Source organism: Apiospora phragmitis (assembly GCF_038363925.1).
Source record: "Apiospora phragmitis strain CBS 135458 chromosome Unknown utg000006l:1.0-5683423.0:1.0-5690449.0, whole genome shotgun sequence".
In the NCBI taxonomy this organism is placed as follows: Eukaryota; Fungi; Ascomycota; class Sordariomycetes; order Amphisphaeriales; family Apiosporaceae; genus Apiospora; species Apiospora phragmitis.
In genome coordinates, this window is record NW_027117404.1 from 3,476,393 (window position 1) to 3,497,108 (window position 20,716).

The 20,716-nt window shown below is 52.3% G+C and overlaps 8 protein-coding genes across 8 annotated transcripts; 6 read left to right on the plus strand and 2 right to left on the minus strand.

Moving 5' to 3' along the window:
- Positions 1-592: 592 nt before the first annotated feature.
- PG994_006327 (uncharacterized protein) lies at positions 593-2,181 on the minus strand (the record flags this gene model as incomplete). Its single annotated transcript, XM_066857736.1, has 2 exons — positions 593-1,251; positions 1,350-2,181. 2 exons carry the CDS (start codon positions 2,179-2,181, stop codon positions 593-595), a joined length of 1,491 nt encoding a protein of 496 aa, XP_066717005.1.
- Positions 2,182-3,084: 903 nt separating this feature from the next.
- On the minus strand, positions 3,085-4,287 carry PG994_006328 (uncharacterized protein; the record flags this gene model as incomplete). The annotated part of the gene is made up of 3 exons (XM_066857737.1): positions 3,085-3,792; positions 3,857-4,185; positions 4,248-4,287. The coding sequence occupies 3 exons, from the start codon at positions 4,285-4,287 to the stop codon at positions 3,085-3,087; spliced, it is 1,077 nt and encodes a 358-aa protein (XP_066717006.1).
- Positions 4,288-4,805: 518 nt separating this feature from the next.
- Positions 4,806-5,711, plus strand: PG994_006329 (m7G tRNA methyltransferase; the record flags this gene model as incomplete). Its single annotated transcript, XM_066857738.1, has 2 exons — positions 4,806-4,951; positions 5,003-5,711. The coding sequence occupies 2 exons, from the start codon at positions 4,806-4,808 to the stop codon at positions 5,709-5,711; spliced, it is 855 nt and encodes a 284-aa protein (XP_066717007.1).
- Positions 5,712-7,376: 1,665 nt separating this feature from the next.
- On the plus strand, positions 7,377-9,075 carry PG994_006330 (amino-acid permease C15C4.04c; the record flags this gene model as incomplete). The annotated part of the gene is made up of 4 exons (XM_066857739.1): positions 7,377-7,976; positions 8,032-8,231; positions 8,287-8,864; positions 8,912-9,075. The coding sequence occupies 4 exons, from the start codon at positions 7,377-7,379 to the stop codon at positions 9,073-9,075; spliced, it is 1,542 nt and encodes a 513-aa protein (XP_066717008.1).
- An 823-nt stretch (positions 9,076-9,898) lies between these two features.
- On the plus strand, positions 9,899-13,675 carry PG994_006331 (uncharacterized protein; the record flags this gene model as incomplete). The annotated part of the gene is made up of 3 exons (XM_066857740.1): positions 9,899-10,609; positions 10,723-13,544; positions 13,618-13,675. 3 exons carry the CDS (start codon positions 9,899-9,901, stop codon positions 13,673-13,675), a joined length of 3,591 nt encoding a protein of 1,196 aa, XP_066717009.1.
- Positions 13,676-15,273: 1,598 nt separating this feature from the next.
- PG994_006332 (uncharacterized protein) lies at positions 15,274-17,103 on the plus strand (the record flags this gene model as incomplete). The annotated part of the gene is made up of 6 exons (XM_066857741.1): positions 15,274-15,325; positions 15,489-15,617; positions 15,787-15,962; positions 16,369-16,445; positions 16,501-16,597; positions 16,651-17,103. 6 exons carry the CDS (start codon positions 15,274-15,276, stop codon positions 17,101-17,103), a joined length of 984 nt encoding a protein of 327 aa, XP_066717010.1.
- An 878-nt stretch (positions 17,104-17,981) lies between these two features.
- On the plus strand, positions 17,982-19,230 carry PG994_006333 (uncharacterized protein; the record flags this gene model as incomplete). Its single annotated transcript, XM_066857742.1, has 3 exons — positions 17,982-17,996; positions 18,190-18,310; positions 18,476-19,230. The coding sequence occupies 3 exons, from the start codon at positions 17,982-17,984 to the stop codon at positions 19,228-19,230; spliced, it is 891 nt and encodes a 296-aa protein (XP_066717011.1).
- Positions 19,231-19,796: 566 nt separating this feature from the next.
- On the plus strand, positions 19,797-20,030 carry PG994_006334 (uncharacterized protein; the record flags this gene model as incomplete). The annotated part of the gene is made up of 1 exon (XM_066857743.1): positions 19,797-20,030. The coding sequence occupies one exon, from the start codon at positions 19,797-19,799 to the stop codon at positions 20,028-20,030; it is 234 nt and encodes a 77-aa protein (XP_066717012.1).
- Between the last annotated feature and the right edge of the window lie 686 nt (positions 20,031-20,716).

Genomic DNA, 20,716 nt, shown 5'->3' on the forward strand with positions numbered 1-20,716 from the left:
CGCTCATCCGGAAACCCCTTATTGAGCGTAGACGTACTGCCAATGGTCTGTCAATATCATCGGTTGGAGCTAGCTAGCCGTTCCATGCGCTCTGTCGGCATGTCCGTACACATCTTTACTGACTCGGCGAAGAGATGTTCGACCGAGACTGATCGCTGATAGTCAGCTTGTTGTACGTCTGAACGAGAAGGCATGTTTGCCGGCTCATAGCTACCGACTCTCGGCGTTAGTATTACTCTTTTTGGGATAATCGAGATGTCTCAGGAGGGAATAATGACAACTCCTCGAATAAACGGTAGGTCCATTCCTCTTAAGACACTAGGATAACGAGGAATAACCACTGGAATAGTGAGGAATAAACACTAGAACAAGAAGGAATAAACCCCGAAAGTCGCTTAGTGGCAGTTGGTACCGGGTGAATGCACTCCCTGTTGACTTGAAGCGTCCCTCTACCCGAAGAGGGAGCAGTTTCCCCTTCTAAATGGCTAATGTGTCGCTACGTGCTTAATCTTATACTAGTCCTAGCATTCCCGCTATGTTGGTGGCATTGCATCCTCAGGTGCTGACCCTGACGGTCGTCAGTATGCCGCCCCTATAACCTCCGGGGCACCCGGCCGGTGCGGCTATATGGAGACAAAACCAGAGTTGTCAAAACGCCAAACCCGATAAACGCTGCAATCGCATCGAGAATAAACTCCCAGTTACTGGCACGCTCATTGCCGATGGTCAGGGAGTCGAAGTGGAATACCACGGTGCAAATCGTGACAACGGCCGCCTGCACCAGCCAAACAAGAAATGCGAAAAGCTTGCTGGAGAAAAGGAAGTCTTTGACGATGGTGTGCTCCTGAGGCCAAGCCGGCGATTTTGGATGTTTCGATATCTGCGTCAGAAGAACTTGTTGGAAGCAGTATTGGTTGTGTTGTTCTTCCTGGGAGAGTTCCCTCTTCGGCTCACTTTGAGTGTCGCTGGACCCAGGGAGCGTTCTCGTGTACCGCACCAGCTCCAGTGCATCTTCGTCGTGGGGCTCTCTCGTCCAAACATGTTCGAGAACCATGCCCAGTGGCTGGATCAAGAGAATTAGGGGCACAAGCTGTCCAAAGCCCCAGGTGCCCTCCTGCGACTGGGTCATGGGCTGCATCTGACCTCGAGGGATCAGGACCTGAATCGTACCGAAAATCAAGCCCATCAGAGACAGCCAAAGAGATGCAGCGAAGGAGGACACAACTTCAAACATCACCATAACCGGGAGTGCTAGAGCTAGTAGCAGCCGAAACGTCCATAGCCAAAACCACGAGGATCCGCCATGTATGCTGCATCTCTCAGCTGCAAACCGCAGGCATGCACCATACACCTCTCTACCGGCCCGCGAACCCATCGGTGATAGGCGCCGCGAGATGACGAGAACAACTGGCCCATCTTCCATAGATAGCTGACACTCAGGATGATGAAGCCGATCGGCGCGTCCGGGCTCACGGTTCCGCCCCTGAGGTTTCCCCAGAAACAGCGGGCCGGGATCGCCCAGCCCGTCTTGTCGCTGTCGATGCCGGGCCACCAGAAGATGCCCCAGTCGTTGCTGATGGTGGGGACGAGGCCGACGACGAGCATGGCGAAGAGGACGAGCATGCCGGTTAGCCGCCAGGCCAGCACGCCGCGGTGGCGCTTCAGGTACGACGCGAGCACGGTGATGGCCGTCAGGTGCACGCTGCTCGACATCCACGCCAGGTACAGCACGATCTGGTAGTGATAGGCCGAGAGGGCGCGCGCACGAAGCCCCTGGAAGCCGGCGCCCATGATGGCGATGCCCGTCACGATCTGCTGGTCACTCAGGGCGAGGACCGCTGTGCGGAGACAGGCCTCGGCTTTTGCCCTGAACTTGCTGGGTGCCCGCTGTTCGTGCTGCTGCTGCCCGCTTCCATGGGGTCTAGCGCCAGTGGCAGCGATGGTGGATCGGGAAAGATAGGGACGGATGTGGAAGACGCGGCGGTCGACAGGGCTCAAGAGCTCCGAATCCACAAGACCAAACAGGTAAGCAACTAGGACTGCGGTGAAGGTCAGGTAAGCGCTCAGAATGAAGGCGCTGACTACCCCGACGCCAGAGATGTCGGCATTAGCCTCGATAACGGCGCCATTCTGGAGCAAGTTGGAGCAGTTTGCCATGGAGAAGGTGGCGGATTCAGCCATGCTTGTTCGATGCTTATCTGTTGCAGAGATGGAAACTGAATCTTCGGAATTGGTAGGGACATCCAAACGCTTCTGTGTTGCATATGGTGAATCAATTGGGGTGAAAGTATTCTCTCGTTCCGATGTGGATGACCGAATGTTGTGAGGTTATATTCTCCAAAGATATCTCGACCTAGAAAGAAGCCGATCTAAAATCATTTTGCTCATTCCAAGAACTGTATCGACAGCTACTGAAAAGACATAGGGTCTATTGTGAACCTGGTAACTACCTGGATCTTGTTGATAAAAAAGAGCTCTAAATCATGATTTGACAGCCTTCAATGTCACGACCTTTATTGACTCGCATGACTGGACTCGTCGGCGCAAACCTTAACCCTGCCACTAACGCCTCCAAAGACAAACCACGCCTGGTCCGTGTTGTGAAAGAAGAAGCGTTGTTCGACTAGATAGAGTTATTGCCAGGTTCTAGGGACCCTCGGGCTCGAGGAGTGGAAATGCATTCCCGGAGATGCATTCATTATCAAAAGTACAGGCATGGAGCCTGTCAAATAAACAATCCAATCTTATCTATCACCTCGATGACAAGAGCTTTGCCATTCTCAACGAATCACAATAATATTATTTCAAAACCGCGGTATGATGTCTTATTCTCATTAGAAGGAGCGCCAGGTCGCAGTGAGTCTCGATGATATTAAACTTCTACTTCTGCCCAGTAGAGCTGTATAGGGGGAAGAGATCATGACCACTCATCATAATCTCCCCATGATAGAGAAGAGCGACTAGGGATCAGTCGGAGCCTGCTACTCGTATCGATCGCTTACCATATATGCATACTACAATATTCCCACAACTTCGTTACTGGTTGTTACACTAGAATACATGCAAGGGGCTCAACTGTTTAACCTAGGAGCTGCTGCTTGCTCCCTGCTGAGATGTGTTGTCTGCATCGCTTGAGCCCTGGTTTGCCATAGCCAACTGCCAAGCTGGGATTGCTGCTTTCCCTGCCGGCATGCCACTAGCGAATGGACTTGAACGGCCACCCAGAGAGGACATATAGTCCTGTCTGCCCGGTGCGGATGGTGTCTCACCGTTGGTTCCGTCTTTAGCCTCCCCGTTGCTCTTTGTCTCTGGCTCATCCCCGGGCGTTGCGGTCGAGGTAGAAGGTGCATTGCTCTTGGCAGATTGGAGATAGCTGTTGGTGGTGCTTGTGGACGAGGCGGCGGGTGCAGACGACAAGCGCTGACCGATGAGCGACTTCAGGCTCTTCACCTCATTGGCAATCTCGCGTAGCCGTTCATCCGTGAAGTCCTTGTTTGCAGACATGCTCTTGGGTATAGCATCCTTCAGTGATTCCAACTCGCTCCGTAATCTATCCGTTTCGTCCTCTTGGCGCCGTTTTCCAGATTTGGTTTCAGACATGAACTCTTCGAGATCTACGAGAACCTTATCAAGCTTCTCGGTCCGGTCTTGTTCAGATGCTTTCAGTGACTCGGTGTCTTTCGAGAGCTGCTCCAGAGTCGCGAAGGCCTTTTCGAACTGTTCGTCGACGGTAGCCTTATCCTGCTCCAGCTTTTCAGGCGTAGGTGGTACTACCAACGGATATATATAACGCTTTTGGAGTTAAGTCAGCTTAGGGTTGACGAAAACCGCTTTCGAATTATTCAGAGGTAGCTACCTTTGATATAGCATAGAGCCCATACCCAACACCTCCTACCACAGTCGCCATGATGAACCAGTCCCGCCAATCCCGCTTAGGAGGCGGGGGAGGTGGAGGTTGCCAGCCATAAGGAGCAGCAGATGGATAAGAGGCGTTATAATATGGCTGTTGTTGATGCTGTACAGGCCCGGCGACGGCCTGCGATGGGGCTGCGACGGGTTGACTCGGATGTGGTATGCCGACTCGCGCGAGAGAAGCTTCTATCTCTTCTTGCGTTAAGTTCTTGGAGCGGAGGAACGAGAGTTTGTTCTCAACCGGAGACGCGGCGACATTGGGGTCTTGCAAAACTGTGCGCGTTGGATGATTAGACAGAGCCCATCGGTCGCGTCTGGGCGTTGGGCGCACTCACAGTTGACCGCTGAGGTCACAAGTTCCTCGCGGATAGGCATATCAGCGGTAGCTTGGCAGACTTATCACGTCCCCGGACTTTGATAATCGCACGAGACGAAACAAAGCTGTATTGGATCGTCTGGCTTAGTTGATGTGGCTTGCGGAGTAGACGACATTGATTAAAATATAGTTGGTTGATGGTTGGCCGCAATCACGGCCCATGCGAAAATGCAAGTGGCCGGGGAACCGAGGCTCAAATGCCCATCTTTGGGTAGTAGCCTAGTAGGTACCGTGCTCGTCAGCAGCAAGCCGGCAGTCGACGTTGGTTGGCTCGTTCCTTCCGTCCCCACAATGGCTGACCAGCCACATGTGTCCGGACATGAACCTTATGTAATGTGTAGGTTACGTCAAAGCTTGGGATCGGCGGCACGGCACGTACAGCATTCCGTTCACCGACGCGCTCCTTACCCACCAATTTATTTTCCAAACTCCGAATGAGGCTCTACTCCATTGTCGATACGCAAACCTTTTCGATCACGAAGACTGCATAGGCACTACATTTCGCGACTCGTCCAAGATGCCTGGAGCTCCGAATAAAAAGCAGAAGCGTGCGGACTACCGCCTGGCGCGCTCACAACAAGATGGAGCAACCGAGATGCCCAGGAAGAAATTCTATCGGCAGCGCGCGCACGCAAACCCTTTCTCAGATCACCAACTGGAATAGTATGAAAATACATATCGCCCATGTCGTGTTCATGGTTAACTTGTATCCAGTCCCATCTCGCCCCAACACATGGACTGGGCGCCATTCTTCCCGGCTTATAAGACCGACCCAGAAGAGCTACCCGAAGCTACAGCCTCGAACAACGACGACCAAATAGCACAGCGACAACCGAAGAGATTGCGCCAAGATGTCGAAATTCTGGACATCGGCTGCGGATTCGGAGGCCTTCTCGTGGCTCTGGCGCCAAAGCTGCCCGACAAGCTCGTACTAGGGATGGAGATTCGAACGCAGGTGACGGAATTTGTACAGGAGCGTATCCGATCCTTGCGCGCGCAGCATCAAGACTCCAACGAGTTCCAAAACGTCGGCTGTCTCCGGGCCAACACAATGAAGTTTCTGCCAAACTTCTTCAAGAAAGGCCAATTGTCGAAAATATTCATCTGCTTTCCAGACCCGCACTTCAAGGCACGGAAGCATAAGGCGAGAATCGTCTCGACTACGCTCAACTCAGAGTATGCATTTGTTTTGAGGCCGGGGGGTATCGTGTATACCATTACCGACGTGGAGGACTTGCATAACTGGATGGTCCACCACCTCGAGCTTCACCCGTCCTTTGAAAGGGTTCCCGAAGCAGAGCAGGAGTCGGACGAATGCGTTAAGATCATGACAACGGAGACTGAGGAGGGCAAGAAGGTGGAGCGAAACAAGGGGCAGAAGTTCGTGGCGCTATTCCGCCGTTTGGAAGACCCTCCATGGTGAACCCCCTAAAGCTCCCTGTCTCTCCTCGACGGCATCTCCCCGGATGCACTAAGCTGGACCATTAGGACTCCCTTCTAACAAGAAACGGAAACCATCAGTAGCACTTCTGTGTCTTGATGTGCGCAATCTAATGCTTGCATGCAGCTAAGCCATGGTTTCAGGGAGTGCTCACAGCTTTTGTAGTAAGCGTTCGACGTATTCGACGCGTTCGAGACTGAGAGAGACCCTTGATCGCGGTATCACTTGAAGGCATCGCACCAAATCTGCATCCCTAGTAAAACGCTAGCCATTTAATAGGATCAAGCAGGCTTCAGCCGTAAGGGCCTGGGTCTGGCCTGGGCGACTACAGTATGTAAGGCACAGCCTGCGTAGTGGCCTGCGATCCGAGATGACCCAAGATGGCATAGATAAGCGGCCATAGGGACCACGAATTTAATATTTCTACCAGCCCCGCTAGCCCGCTTGGCACCCTGGGGGAATTGCATGAGACCATCGACATGCATGCTAGGATTGGCCCTATTGGTCACCGAAGAGCTTTAGTGGAAGATAAAGCTGAGAGTGGTCTCTAGAATATAGACTAAAGTTAACTAATGGTGGTATTTCGGCGGCGAAGCCTCCCCTATCCATTGCCCTTTGTCCAATGACCTGTACCGATTGAACTGCCAGGCAACAGAAGACCGGAGAAGGTGTCTTCTCCGGGCAGCCACCCCGGTCTTGCTACGACTCGTTAATGCTGACTACTGTGGCGACTACATCCGTTTCGGGAACATGCCAGCATGCTGGTGTGGTTTCTCTTGAACGATGCCTGCGGGATTTTGACCATCAAATTTTTACTATGGGGCCCTGCAGCATGCAGTATGCGCTGCTCACGCGCTGCAGTGTAACAGTTCCCGACGAAACATGGTATCGATTACGAGAAGTCTATTCCGGTTCTCTGGTTCACGTACTGCCGACCACCCGTTTGCCGCCTGCCCCGTACATTCGCCCCATTGTCGGCAGGTATTCGCATGGAGCTGCTGTCTTTGATGACGTTGGATCTATAGGGTTACACACCATGGGCATTTGGGTCAGATCATATCTGCCAACCTGATCGTTGTGGTATCACTGTCAGGTTCTCCAGGTTATTCACATACCTAGGTATCAATCGGAGGGTGGCAGGTCGGGGTTGTCGCGTGCATACGCCGTTGCTACGGTAGGGGGAATCCTGGCCGCAAGATTGATGCAGCATTGAAGCGCACTTTTAGGTGCCAAGCTTTGCGCACCCTATCCTGTCTCTCCTTCCAAAAAGGCATTGGCAGGGCCCTGCCTGGCTCATCTGCAATCTCTTTTTGGGTTGGAGCGATGGCCCATGGAATCCCATGGGGTGTGATGTCAGGATGGAGTTCCGCCGGGCCTCCTCCATCGCGTACTCATCGAGACTTTTATCTTGGCCCGCTTAACCCGCTCTACCCTCCGCCGTGAAGCCTCTTTTTAGTCTCAGGAACCAACTCCCTTTCTCTCTCTCTCCCGTTCTTATTCACTATCCTATATCCTATATGCCGACCGTGGCTGTCATTCTTTGCCCTTGAAACCGCATGGTCCGCCGTTCGAATCTATTAACCCTCTTTTGAGCCCTCCCTCATATTACTCTTCCTTCAGAGAAGCCGAATTCCACAGTTGCCCACCATGGAAACGAAACGCGACAACCTCAAAACCGCCGACATGGCGCAGCCTATGATCGAGACGGATTCCAGCTCCGCTGATGAGGTGCTCGCAGCGCTGGGTTACAAACCGGAAATGTTACGGAATCGGTCAACGCTACAGGTAGCATTCATGTCCTTCGTTCTTGCATCCATCCCGTACGGTCTAGCAACCACTATGTTCTATCCCTTGAACGGCGGTGGCCCTGTCGATATCATTTGGGGATGGGTCGCAGTATCCTTAATCATCATCTGCGTCGCCTCTTCTCTCGGCGAAATCACAAGCGTCTACCCAACCGCCGGCGGCGTATATTACCAGGCCTACATGATGGCTAGTCCTTCATGGCGAAAGATCGCTTCCTGGATCTGCGGTTGGCTTTATGTTGTCGGCAACATTACCATCACCCTTTCAGTCAACTTCGGAACAGCGCTGTTTTTGGTTGCTTGTGTCAATGTGTTCGAGACAGCCGACGGAACCCCCGTCTTCGCTGGTGAGGCCTACCAGGTGTTCCTTGTTTTCCTGGCAATCACGCTGCTGTGCAACGCTGTATCGTCATTGGGGAACAGATGGCTCCCGATCCTTGATGTAAGCTTAACCGATCCGGCTGGGCGCTATAGCCTCCATATGCTAACGGCCGCAGACATTTGCTATTTTTTGGACATTGGCTGGTGTTATTGCAATCATGGTTTGCGTTCTTGCTCTTGCTAAGGAAGGCCGCCGTGATGCCAAGTTCGTCTTTACTCACTTTGAGGCCAATTCGGGTTGGACGCCTGGCTGGTCGTTCATGGTTGGACTTCTCCATGCGGCCTATGCAACCTCTTCCACGGGAATGATTATCTCGTAAGTTTATATCCTCCGACGCTGGTTTGCCAATGGCATACGCTGATGGTGACAGAATGTGCGAGGAAGTCCGACAGCCCGCAACCCAGGTTCCCAAGGCCATGGTTCTGACTGTCATCATTAATACCTTCGCCGGCTTGCTGTTCATGATACCTCTGGTATTTGTTCTTCCCGACATTCAGCTGCTGATCGCTCTCCAATCCGGTCAACCTGTGCCTGCCATCATCAAAAGTGCAGTTGGGTCTGCCGGGGGAGCTTTTGGTCTCTTGATCCCACTGCTGGTCTTGGCTCTTATATGTGGTATCGGTTGCACCACTGCCGCCTCCCGAGCCACGTGGGCATTTGCTCGTGACGGGGCTATTCCGGGATCGAATCTGTGGAGAAAGATTTCCCCCAAGCTCGACGTCCCCCTCAACGCTATGATGCTGAGCATGGTTATTCAAATTCTCCTTGGACTCCTTTACTTTGGATCCACAGCCGCATTCAATGCATTCTCTGGTGTTGGCGTCATTGCACTTACGACAGCCTATGCCACTCCCATCGTGGTCAGCCTGCTTGAAGGACGTAAAGCAGTCCGCACAGGCAGCTTCTACCTTGGCTCATTTGGACTCTTTGCCAACATTGTCTCCATCTGTAAGTAAATCAATCCCGACTCGGACCCCCCATGCTGATACTCGCAGGCTGGTCTCTCCTGGCTATTCCGCTCTTTTGCATGCCGTCCACCATTCCAGTAGAGGCGGCGACGATGAACTACGCTTCGGTGGTTTTTGTTGCTTTCACGATTATCTCGGGTGTCTGGTACGTTGCTTGGGGACACAAGCATTACGCGGGCCCTCCTACATAGGTTAGGCGACAGGAGTCTTGATCAGGCTGGTGATATGCGCTTTCCCGATGCATGGCAAGTTCGGTGACCTATCGCACGTGATGCTGCGTGAATTTCGTGCCGTGTTCTGCTAAGACCAAGATGGCAGTTTCGAGATGTGATCAGGAATGTGATATTGCGGTGCTGGTAGACAACCGAGAGCAGGAGGCGACGGAGTTCAGTGCTGTGAGCGAGCGTTACGTCCAGCAAAGCCCCGTTGGACAAGGCCCTCATACCCTGGGCATGTAAAGATACAATTCCGAGCTTTATGATATCCTATGAAGTTAATAAAGAACAAGCGATACCCAATGAATGCGCGGCTCGATGAAATGGTTTAGGAGTGCTACTGTAGCCATTCTGATGCTAAGCTGATTCTAAATTGTCCCCTTGCGGCGCGATACCTCATCTGTTAACAATCATTTAGACTGCAATTGCTTTTCTTTTTACCTCTTCCTCCCTTTTCGTTTTGGGCAGTACCGGCATGCAAAGGCATGCTACCAACAAAAACTCAAGGGACAAAGCTGAAGAATCATGATTGCCCCTAGGATGCAGGAGGCCTAGCTACATGTACCTTAGGCACAGACAGTCTGCCCTAACATGGGCGGGCTTGCGTCCCACCCTAGGTACCTGGTAGTTTGATGAGTGCTGGCTGGAGCTGGGAGCTATCGATAAGCACCCACTTACTGCCCACCTCACCCTACCTAACCATGGAATCCAGGGCTCCCTTCAAACAAAGCACCCCATTCTGCCAACAAACCCTCATCAATAGCTATGAGCTAGAGGCTGCGGCACATGAAATTGGATGATGGCCCTTAGTGGGAGAGATGTCGCCCTTGCCGGAACCGTCTGCTTCTTCGCATGGGGATATGCCACCTATTGGGTTCCCATGCTCCGCTGGGCGGGTTATGCCTTTGTTGCTGGTTGCGTCACTACTTTCCTGAGCTCCCTCCTGCTCATTCTGCTTACCTCCAAGGGGTCCGTCTATAGATTAAGTCACCACTCGTCACGACCGAATTCTGTTAACTTCGCTGGCCCGGTTTCCTGGAGAAGAGAGACGTCATCTTTGCGAGTCCGCCAGATCTATACGCCGGTGCCTTTGTACCCCGACTCGCGCAAGATATCGCATGCTCTGGACGACCTGCTCTCTCTGATCATCCGCGATTTTGTGCAGTCATGGTACTCCCACATCAGCAAGAACCCGGTGTTTGCCAACGAAGTAGACAAGACCGCGAGATTGGTGATCGCGGATCTTCGCGACCGCCTGTTCGATACAGACCTAGTCGAGGTTGTTATAAGCCGGGTCGTTCCGATCCTCATAGCGCATTTTCGAGACTTCAACGATGCAGAGAGAGCTGTTAGGGGGCGCAAATTGAATCGCGATGTTACCGAGTCAGAAGAGTTGGATCTCGCCATTGCGGCCAAGTATAATGAGGGCAGACTGCACCCAGCTGCAAGCATGGTGTATTCGGATACCAAGATGATACAACAAGAACACCTGCGCAAAACGATTGCTCGAGTACTGCCCAAGATACTCCCTCAAATATACTTAACAGCAGAGCAGTATCAAGTATCATACGTGAGATCGTGGCATGTGCTGTTCTTTCGCCAGTAATTACCATGTTGTCTGAGCCTGATACGTGGAACCAAATCATGGAAAACTATGGACGCAGCATGCTGCAAGATCGGTCGACCGTACGCAAATTGCGGGCCGCCCTCGATACGCATGCTTCTCCAGCCCCCAAGGCATCCAAGTCCACCCAGTTCCCGCGTCTGCTGCCCGGGGATGGCGAACGGAAATTTGAGAAGTTCATTCGCACAATCCGCAAGATCAACAACTTGTCCGACGCCCGGAGGTTCAGGAGTGAGGTTACTAGCCAATTGAAGAGGGACTCGCAGCAAGATGACCAAGACCAGGTCTACATACGCCGCTTAGAAATGGGGAAAAGGCTACTGGACCAAAGGGTTCAGCATCTTGCCGCCGGTGGTGACAGAAAGGACGTACCGGTGTTTACGAACCCCGCTCCTGCGCCAGGCGCCTCGAGGCTAGAGAACGCATCACTCGCCGACTTGCTTCGTGACCCCTCCGGGCTTTCGTACTTCATGGAATATATGGACAGACAGCGTATGATGCCTCTGGTGCAGTTCTGGCTCGTCGTGGACGGCTTCCGCAACCCCTTGGAGGATGACGGTCCGGAGGATGAACAGCTTCCCTCCCAGCTATCGCCATGGACGGATTCAGACCGCACAGATCTAGCTCAGATAGATCAAGCGTATCTTTCAAAGCCTGAACTGTGTGTCCCGGATTCTTCGAGGAAAGAAATCCGGGCTTTCCTGCAAGCAGGGAAGAAAGCAACTCCCGCGCAATATCACCAAGCACGACGCGCTGTACTGCGAGCCCAGAGCGTGGTTCTGGAGGAAATGCGGTCGAAGTATTTCCAAGGCTTCAAGAAGTCCGATCTGTGGTACAAGTGTTTGGCATCAGAAGAGGCGGCGACGAGGGCCCAATCAGTTCCACATGTTCCTGCTTCAACATCCGCTGGACCATCACACCCGCCTCTTTCGCGGGCTTCTCAGTCTTATGGGCTCAAACCTGCGCCTGTCTCGAAGTTAAACCCAAAACTTAATGCGACAAATTCTCAATTCAAGCGCGGTCTATCGGCTACAGACCTACGATCATCGGCCGTTAATGGCAGCCATAGTCCTGATCCCCTCAACGGTCAGCGTCGGTCGCTCGATGAGAACGCAAACTCGCCCTTGTTTGATGATGACGACTATGAGCATGATCCTATGGTGGACTCCGTACAAAGCGTACAAAGTCTTGATCGTGATCAGGCCAACACACCGCCCGACAACCAGGTTGTTCAGGCCATGGAGGAAGTTCTAAATACCATCATGGAGGATGGGAACCGCCCCAAAACGGCCGAAGATCTTCGCCAGTCCTTGTTCGGTAACGATGACGGGACGTTGAGTGTGTTTTCAAATAACGATAGTGATTATGTCAGAGGCTCGGTCGAGTTACCGCGACAAACATCGGGTAAAGAAGTTGAGAAGCCTAGCCTCTCATCTTTGGGGCTCGTGAGCCCCGCTTCTCGTATTGGGGTTTTTGTAGACAACGACTTGTTCGGCGACGAAGACAAGTTTCTATCCGACGATCAAGCTGAAACGGATGATGAAAATCTGGCCAATGTCGAAGACGAGGTTCATGAAGCGGCTCCTGGTGATCTGGGCCTAGCAGAAGCTATCACTGTATTGACTAATGACATTGATCGACTGGTCGCGCAGGAAGCGGTCATAGACTCGCTTACCAAGAAGGCCGAGTTGACAAATAACACTGCAGAACTTAGGATTCTACGCAAATCGAAAGCGAGTTTGCAGAGAGAGCTGAAGCGGAAGGAACTGCAAAGGCAGCAGTATGTTATCCAGGAAAGCGACAACAGTCTGTACGGGCGCTCTTCTATCAGAATCAAAGCCATACAGGTTGGTCGAGAGCCCGATGGCAAGGAGTTTGCCATGTACGTTGTGGAGGTACAAAGAGTAGCCGGAGAGAAGATGCCCGCCGCTACATGGGTTGTCACGAGACGCTACAGTGAATTCCACGACCTACACCAGCGACTGAGACACCGGTACCCTTCTGTACGGAATCTGGACTTTCCCCATCGGCGTGTCATCATGAAGCTGCAGAGTGAATTCCTGCGGAAGCGTCAACAGGCTCTTGAACACTACATGCAGGAACTCCTTCGACTTCCCGAAGTGTGCCGCAGCAGGGATCTTCGTGCTTTTCTCTCCCAGAGCGTGATTCAGCAAGGCGAAGATCTCATGACCCGAGAAGATAAGAAAGACATGATCACGAGGCTTTACGACTCGGTCACGGATGGCATGGAAGACATACTGGGTAACATCCCAGTATTGGATCAGCTTTCGGTAGCCGGTCAGAATTTGATAGCAGCGGCAACAAGCCAGCTCAACACGGCGCAACTCCCACCCAACATCCAAGAGGATGCTATGACTGCGGCCGAGGCAGAAGCGGAGCTTAACGCCTTCGAGAACAAGGAACTTGAGCCCTTTATCAAGCCCATTTGCGATATATTCCTAGAAGTTTTTGAACTCAATCGAGGCAATAATTGGCTTCGTGGCCGCGCCGTAGTCGTGGTTCTCCACCAACTACTTGGTGGCACTATCGAACGCAAAGTCCGCGACAATGTAAAATTCCTGGTGCAAGAGGATGCGATACTCAAGTATATTGGGTTAGTGAGGGACAGCATGTGGCCAGGGGGCCAGATGAACCGCAACAAGCAGTCTAGAACGTCGAGTGAGAAGGCAAAGACGCGGAGGGAGGCAGGCCTGATGCTGGCCACGTTAGTCCCCGATCTGGCAGGGAGCGTGGTGGGCAGGATCAATGCGCAGGCAGCAAGCAGGAGGATATTTGCTACTCTGAACAATCCTCGGTTAAAGTAAGTCATGCATACACCGACACCATGAACCCTCTCACTTAGTGTATGGGACCGGCTAACACATCTCGCTCAGTACTCATCTGGTGTTTACCATTTTGGACGAAATAATCGATGTGCTCTTTCCAGAATAAGAGAGCCTAGGGTATTCCCCATGGACAGTGGCGCTTTTTTGCGTCGCTGCTGTTCTGCAAGGGGGTAATAAGTTCCTGTCAGCATAGTAATAGCACGCATAGCATAGCATTGGCGTTTGTATCACATGAAGACAATGGCTGGTTTTCCCTTTTCTTTTCTCTTCATCCAGTAGGTCTGGTAGGGGCTACAAACTTTGTATCTGCCTGTTGCAGAATCCCTTGGATGCACGTATCAAATGGTGTATTCGAAATTGTGTTGGTTCATCATCAATGTGCTCATGTACTGTATGCTATACGAGTGGCGGAACGTGCGCTTGATCGATCACATTGTGTTCCGTGCCGGGAAGTAAAACGACTCTTGTCCATCCAGAACACCGAGGCAGTCAGCTCTTTTTGCACGTTTGGTAAGGAGGAAAACAAGTAAATAGTATACGTGATTCTATACTTCAGAGTATTCTAGAGACTATGGAGGAGTCGACCGTGAGCCGTCTGCATAAAATGATGCCGTCGGCACATGCTACATTACAGCCGCTGCAGCATCCCCGTCTGCCCGTAGCTAAGAAAGTCCAAGCTACCATAGCAGGCTAGGCTGGTTTAAATAAACTATTGAACTACACCTGAGTTCAGGATTCTGCTATCGTTGAGATACGGAATAACGCCCCTTGGACCGTCCAATACACGTCTAAGTCGAAATCAACGTTGAAAGACTTTTGAAACCAGCTATTCCAGCGTTGGTTTCATACCAAACACACGTCAAAGGGTTTGCCAGGCGTTTATTCCAGTGAATAGTTATAACACGGTTGGTCTAACATCGTTGATTAGATCCAGCCTTTTCTGCTACGGTATGTGATCTAAGTATCTCGGTTCGGCTGGACTGGGGCTGGATTAGACTGGGCTGGGCTTCCTTGCTAGGCCCATTCCCTGGGCGGGTTTATCTCCTCAATTCTGGAGTCTCCACCTGCCACACCCTCCACCCGCACTTTCTTGCCTTTGACCGACCTTCAATGACACTTGACTCTCTCTGCCTCCATCCTTCCCCAACTTGAAGCACGACAGCGCGCTCGTAGATCCAACAACATCTACACCACGCCTCATCGCCCCAACCAGTGGCTGTTCGGCTGCAGCTGTGACGACGCCTGCTTCTTGATTGTATCGATACATACATACGACACGGGAACAGACCGGACCCTGCACATTCTGAAGCTGTAGCAAGCTTCAAAAAAAAAAAAAAAGAGAGCTATCTCTCTCTTTGTTTTTCGCCTGCCTGTTTCAGTCATACTCCCACCACCCGCCCATACAAAACAACTATTAATCCTCGAGTATTCCGGACGGCAAGCCTTGCGGTGCTCACTTCTGTATCGCATCTTTCATTGTGTACACAGCAGAAGGTTTACAAACAGTACCCGGTTTGAGGTCATTTCTCTCAGCCTTGTCCCTCTTCGGATTTTTACCAACTTGGACCATCCATTGCGCCGCCGGCTTTTCCCCTCTTCTTGGGCCTCACTTGTCGGCCAAACTTAGTCGTGTTTCCTCAACTTATCAACCCCCAACGCCCGAGTTGACACTCTTTCCCTCCGTCACCCTCATCAATTGCAATCATGACCGAGGTGTCGGCAACCCGACTGTACCTGGGCAACTTGCCCAAGGGAGGTAAGCTTCTTCCTGCTCTCTCGGCTACGGCTTGTTTTCCTCTCTATCTGTCCAATGCTATGTCGCAATCATGTTCTACCTCGCAGCTTTTGCTGTCTGCTGTATCATTGTCGGCGCATTTCGTTTTCTATACATTGCTAACTCGGGCATTTTCGTTGTCCAGTCACCAAGCAGGATGTGGAGAGTCACTTTGCGACTCACGGCACTGGCGAGATTACCGAAATCAAGCTCATGAACGGCTTCGGCTTCATCGAGTATAAAGATGCCATGGACGCGCGCGACGTCGTACCTGGTGAGTCTACTACTACCCTTTCTATCAACCCAGATGACAAACGGAAGTTTTCTTTTCGACTAACATATGATATCTTTTGCGCATAGCCTTCCGTACGTCTTGGACTCCTCCTGGCCAACGTGTTTCCTGACCTGCTGTCATCCGATCAACTGTTCCCTGGCTAATCTAGTTCGCTATCCTCAAGACGGATCCGATTTTATGGGCGAGCGCTTGACAGTCCAATTTGCCCGAGGCTCTCGACACCGCGAACCTGGCTTCGGCACCCATGAGAGAACCGCCCCTCGACCGCGCCGTACCGCGTACCGAATGCAGATCACGGGACTCCCCAATGATACCAGCTGGCAGGTCTGTTATTATCTTCCGTCTATACTCTCCGTTCCACACAAGTTTTTCCCTGGATCATAGTCTTCTTCTGGCTCCTACCATTCCTTGGACCCTGCCTGACCTTGCCGTTTGTGGGTTTCGCCATGCAAGCAAGGAGTAGGACATCCTCGCTCTACAGTCTTGAACCATCATCACGGCTAGCCAGTCGCTGTTGCAGAATCTCCCCCTTGGACAAGTTCTTCTGGATTGGGTCCGATGATTTCTGGCCAAGGCGCCTGAGAAAAGGACCTCTTTCGTTGGATACATAACGCCTATCTGGACCATCCGTGCTTTTACTGGATGACCGAGACAAGTCGCCTGCCCGCTCATCGCTTGATATGACTGCTCTCCGCTCCGGGACTTCCACTTACTTGGATTCTGGCTATAGGATCTGAAAGATTTTGCTCGTCAATCTAGCCTTGACGTCGTCTATTCGGAAACAGGCCGCGAAGGCAATGGCCGAGGGTAAGCTCCCATATCAAATACTCACCGGAAATCATGACGGACTAACACCTCATAGCTTTGTCGAGTTTGAGAATGCCGCCGATCTGAGAACTGCCGTGGAGAAGCTCGACAGCCGCGAATTCAAGGGACAACGCGTTACCTGCATTGCCGATGTAATTAGCCGAGCTCCTCTGCACGCCTCGAAAACACACTGACGGAGAGCTAGATCCAAGCCGAGGTTCCCGGCCGTGACCGCGGCCGATCGCGATCCCCACGAGGACGCGGCCCTCACAATGGTGGGCCGCCCGGTGACGATTATCGACGTGGTCCTCCCCGCGGCTATGGAGACCGCGGATACAGCCCTCGACGGGATGATTACCGTGACGGCTACCGTGATCGCAGTCCTCGTGGGCGTGGCGAATACTACGATGAGCGACGCTACGGCCGTTCGCCCCCGCGTCGTGGTCCCCCCATGGACGACTATCCCCCTCGTGGGGCCCATACGAGGACCCGTACCGCCGCGACTATGGTCCGCCCCCTGACCCTTACGTTAACGGACGCCCGTACGATCGTCCGCCCCGCGATTTCCCTCCTCGTGATGCACCCTACCCACCGCGTGAAGGTGCCTACCCTCGTGATGATTATCGGCGGGGGTGGAGCTGGTGGCGGCTACTGGTAAACAATTTCATACCACCTTTATCTACTCCTCTTCTGAGGATGCCTCCTTACCTTATCTAGATACCGCACATTGCCGGATGACGGCATTATCGAACTCCGCAAGTCGCCAGGTTCTGTCGAGATTGTTGCGACTCGGGCGGGTTAGTGAGGAAAGCTGCTACGACAAGATTGACACAGTTAATACCCAAAATGACTTTTTGATTGTTCTATCTTTTCCTTTCCTTTTGAGATTGTGTATGGGCACTGGGGGTTTGTTGGGACATTGAAAAATTCGGGCTCTAGGAACTTGACGATACGATACGGCTTTGTTGCCCCTGTATGATGATGGCATCTTTTCGGCTTGACATGAATTGAAGTGTATACTTACGAAGAAGAAGAAAACGACGTCTCGTGAATGACACATGCATGCTTAGAAATACTAAGTATAAGTGGGTGCCAAGTGAAGCGGGACACGTCGTCGAGCTTCAAGCTTGCTTAAGCTTGCTGTGGAGAGCTATCAACCTGGTTGCTTATACTCCACCCGGGTATGTCATACATTATTGTATACACGTTACCACCTGAAAGTCTAGAAAGTCTTTTAATTCACAACGGCCCTTATTGAGCACGTATCTTATATAAGTAAGTAATACCCGGTCTGGATTGTAAAATATACCCGTTGTTTACTGAGCTTTGAGGGGGTAACGTGTAGACTTCTATTGCTTAGAAATCCTTGACGTGTGCTTCCACCATATCCGTGGGGCCCTGGGTAGTCACTGACGACAGAGCGTTGATTACCAATCGGTTTTTTGGTTGCATCCAGTTTACTGCATCTCGACAGATAGAGTGTGCGTATGCATGTAGAATGATGCTCTAGAAAAGCGTACAGTACAGTATAAAATCATGGCCGGCGTTCCCGTACGTAGTCTTTTGCGAGCTCGATCTTTCAGCATAGTCAACTCAACCTCTTTTCGTGTATACGCACCACGCGCCCTTCCTCTCCCTAGCTCTACCTTGCCGTCGTAACTTCGGAGCCGCAAGTTGTGTAAAGAGGCCAGCCAAGTGGTATGACAAGATATCCCCGGATCCTATCTCGAAACGCCATTCGCAGAGGGCGGCATACTCCAACAGTACTACAACAAACCAGCCGACGGAAGAAGCCAACGAGATCATGGCTGACAGCGAACCCACCGGTCTCATTGCCAAGAAAGGCATTGAGTTGTTGACGTTTGGTATGCTCTCCCTGAACTTCGTCTTGTCCCAATCGTGCTTGAGCTCCTGGCGCTTGCTCCTTGCCCTGGCTGCCCCTCATTTGGTGGTACCTGTGAAAGCGGGGAAGTTACCTCATATGTGTGGTTTTTGCACATATGTATAAGCATTTACTAACGGTGGAACAGGCACGCCTAATGGCTACAAGGCGTCCATCCTGCTCGAGGAGCTCAAGGAGGCCTACGGCCTCGAGTACACGTGGCAGTCGGTCAATATCATGAAGAACACGCAGAAGGAGCCGTGGTTCACGGCCATCTGCCCCAACGGTCGGATCCCCGCCATCGTGGACCACGACCGGGGCGGCTTCGCCGTCTTCGAGGGCCTCGCCATCCTGTCCTACCTCGCGCGCCGCTACGACCCGGAACACCGGCTGAGCTTCCCCGCCGACAGCGACGACTACTCGGTCTGCGAGCAGTGGATGGCCTGGCAGCACGGCGGGCTCGGCCCCATGCAGGGCCAGGCCAACCACATGTTCAAGTTCGCCAAGGAGCCCAACCCCTACGGCGCCCAGCGCTACGTCGGCGAGAGCGAGCGGCTGTACGGCGTCCTCGACCGACGCCTCAGCGACCGCGACTTCGTCGTGGGCGCCGGTCGTGGCAAGTTCTCCATCGCCGACATCAGCATGCTCGGCTGGGCCGCCATGTGCGTCTTCTCCGGCGTCGACGTCGAGATGTTCCCGCACGTCAAGGCATGGCTCGACCGCTGCCTCGCGCGGCCGGCGGTGAAGTGCGGCTTCGCCGTGCCCAACGAGGCCGCCTTCAACAACGGGCCGCTGCTCGAGAAGCTCGCCAAGGACCCCGAGGCGCGCCAGAAGTTCGACGAGGAGCGCAAGTACCTGCAGGAGTGCAAGGACAAGTATGGGTATAAATACTCTTCCCCTTGAGAGGAAAGTTGAAAAGATAACAAAGCAAGATGGTACGACGGGAACGACGAAAACAAAGAATAGAAATGTAGTCGTGATTTTAGTTATATCGAAGTATAGTTCACATGACAGTCAGCGACGGACTTTCATTATGATTTCTTCGTCATGTGTATTTTGTCACGTCCAAACCGCCTTTCCGATGCATACCTAATCACCCATCCCAGAAACCCGGCAAGCCAATGAGCGAGCCGGACGATAACTTTATCGTAGATGCAGATTTCAATAATACAATAATAACACATACGATTTGTTGAGTCCACATTTGAGGCCTGCTTGTTTTTCTAGAAAGGAAAAGACCAAAACCGCCGTGATTTGTCCATGATTGGCTGCCTCTCGGGTGAGGCCGGCTTAACGAGCAATTCGCATGGTGGCAAAAGCTTCGTCAAGTTTGCGACGCACTACCGACTACATAAGACTTATCTTGTCACCAGCCACATTATCTTCTTACTTCTCCGCAGACTATCAACATATTATCTCCTAACAAATTGATATTGCATCCTCAACTTTCTCACTCAACTACACAAATCATGTCCTCCATCGACCAAAATGAACCCTCGGCCATGGGACCCCGCGAGGCCGCTTTGAACAACGCCGCTCGCGCCGAGTCCCGTCAGCAGCCAGAGCAAACCCAGGCGACGGGCGCAGGCGTCAACACGGGCGCAGGCACCACGCGCGAGAAGACGGAGACGGAATCGCAAGCGGACCGCGAGTACGAGGAGCGCATGGAGGAAGAGTATGCCAAGCGCGACGGCGGTGCTTAAGGATGCTTGGTGTACCTACGACTACCAATCACGCAAGGTGGGATGGGCCTCTTTACGCGGGGAGGAAGGCTCGCGACTTCTACTTGGGAGTTATGCGTCCGGTAGCTGAGTGATGGGTGTATCTGAGACAGCAATAAACCCACTTCATTATTTTGTTGTTTACCTGAGGCTTCCCAATGATGTGAGTTGGTCGGTGAAATGGCTAGCCATGTTACCTTCGGTAACTGCGTCCTGCTACTCCAGAAACGTTGAGTATTGTAAAAGGGCGAAGCTTGCCCTGTCAGCCGCATGATGTCATCCAGGACTCCAGGCCAACTCAGATATCTTTAGAATTTGCACTACTACACGTTCTCGGTTGGATCATACGGTTTCCTCAGTGCCCTCGATCCCTTGAGCTTCGGTAGTTGGGAACCTAACGTGTATACAGAATGCCCAGCACACTGATCCAAGCTAGAAGGAGAGAAAGGCACATTTCACGATATGCTAACCCCTACCCAACCCACATCGCCGTCGCCAAACATTACAAGACAGCTACGTATATCACCGTGGAAACCAGCCATTAACCTCACTCAGGGCGGGCCAATATTAGCAGCAAGGGATCTAAAGCCAAGCCTGTCGCTAGGTCTAAGACAAGCATTAGGTTCCGGTTTAGGTCCGGATGCCAAAGTAAAAAGCTGCCGACATAC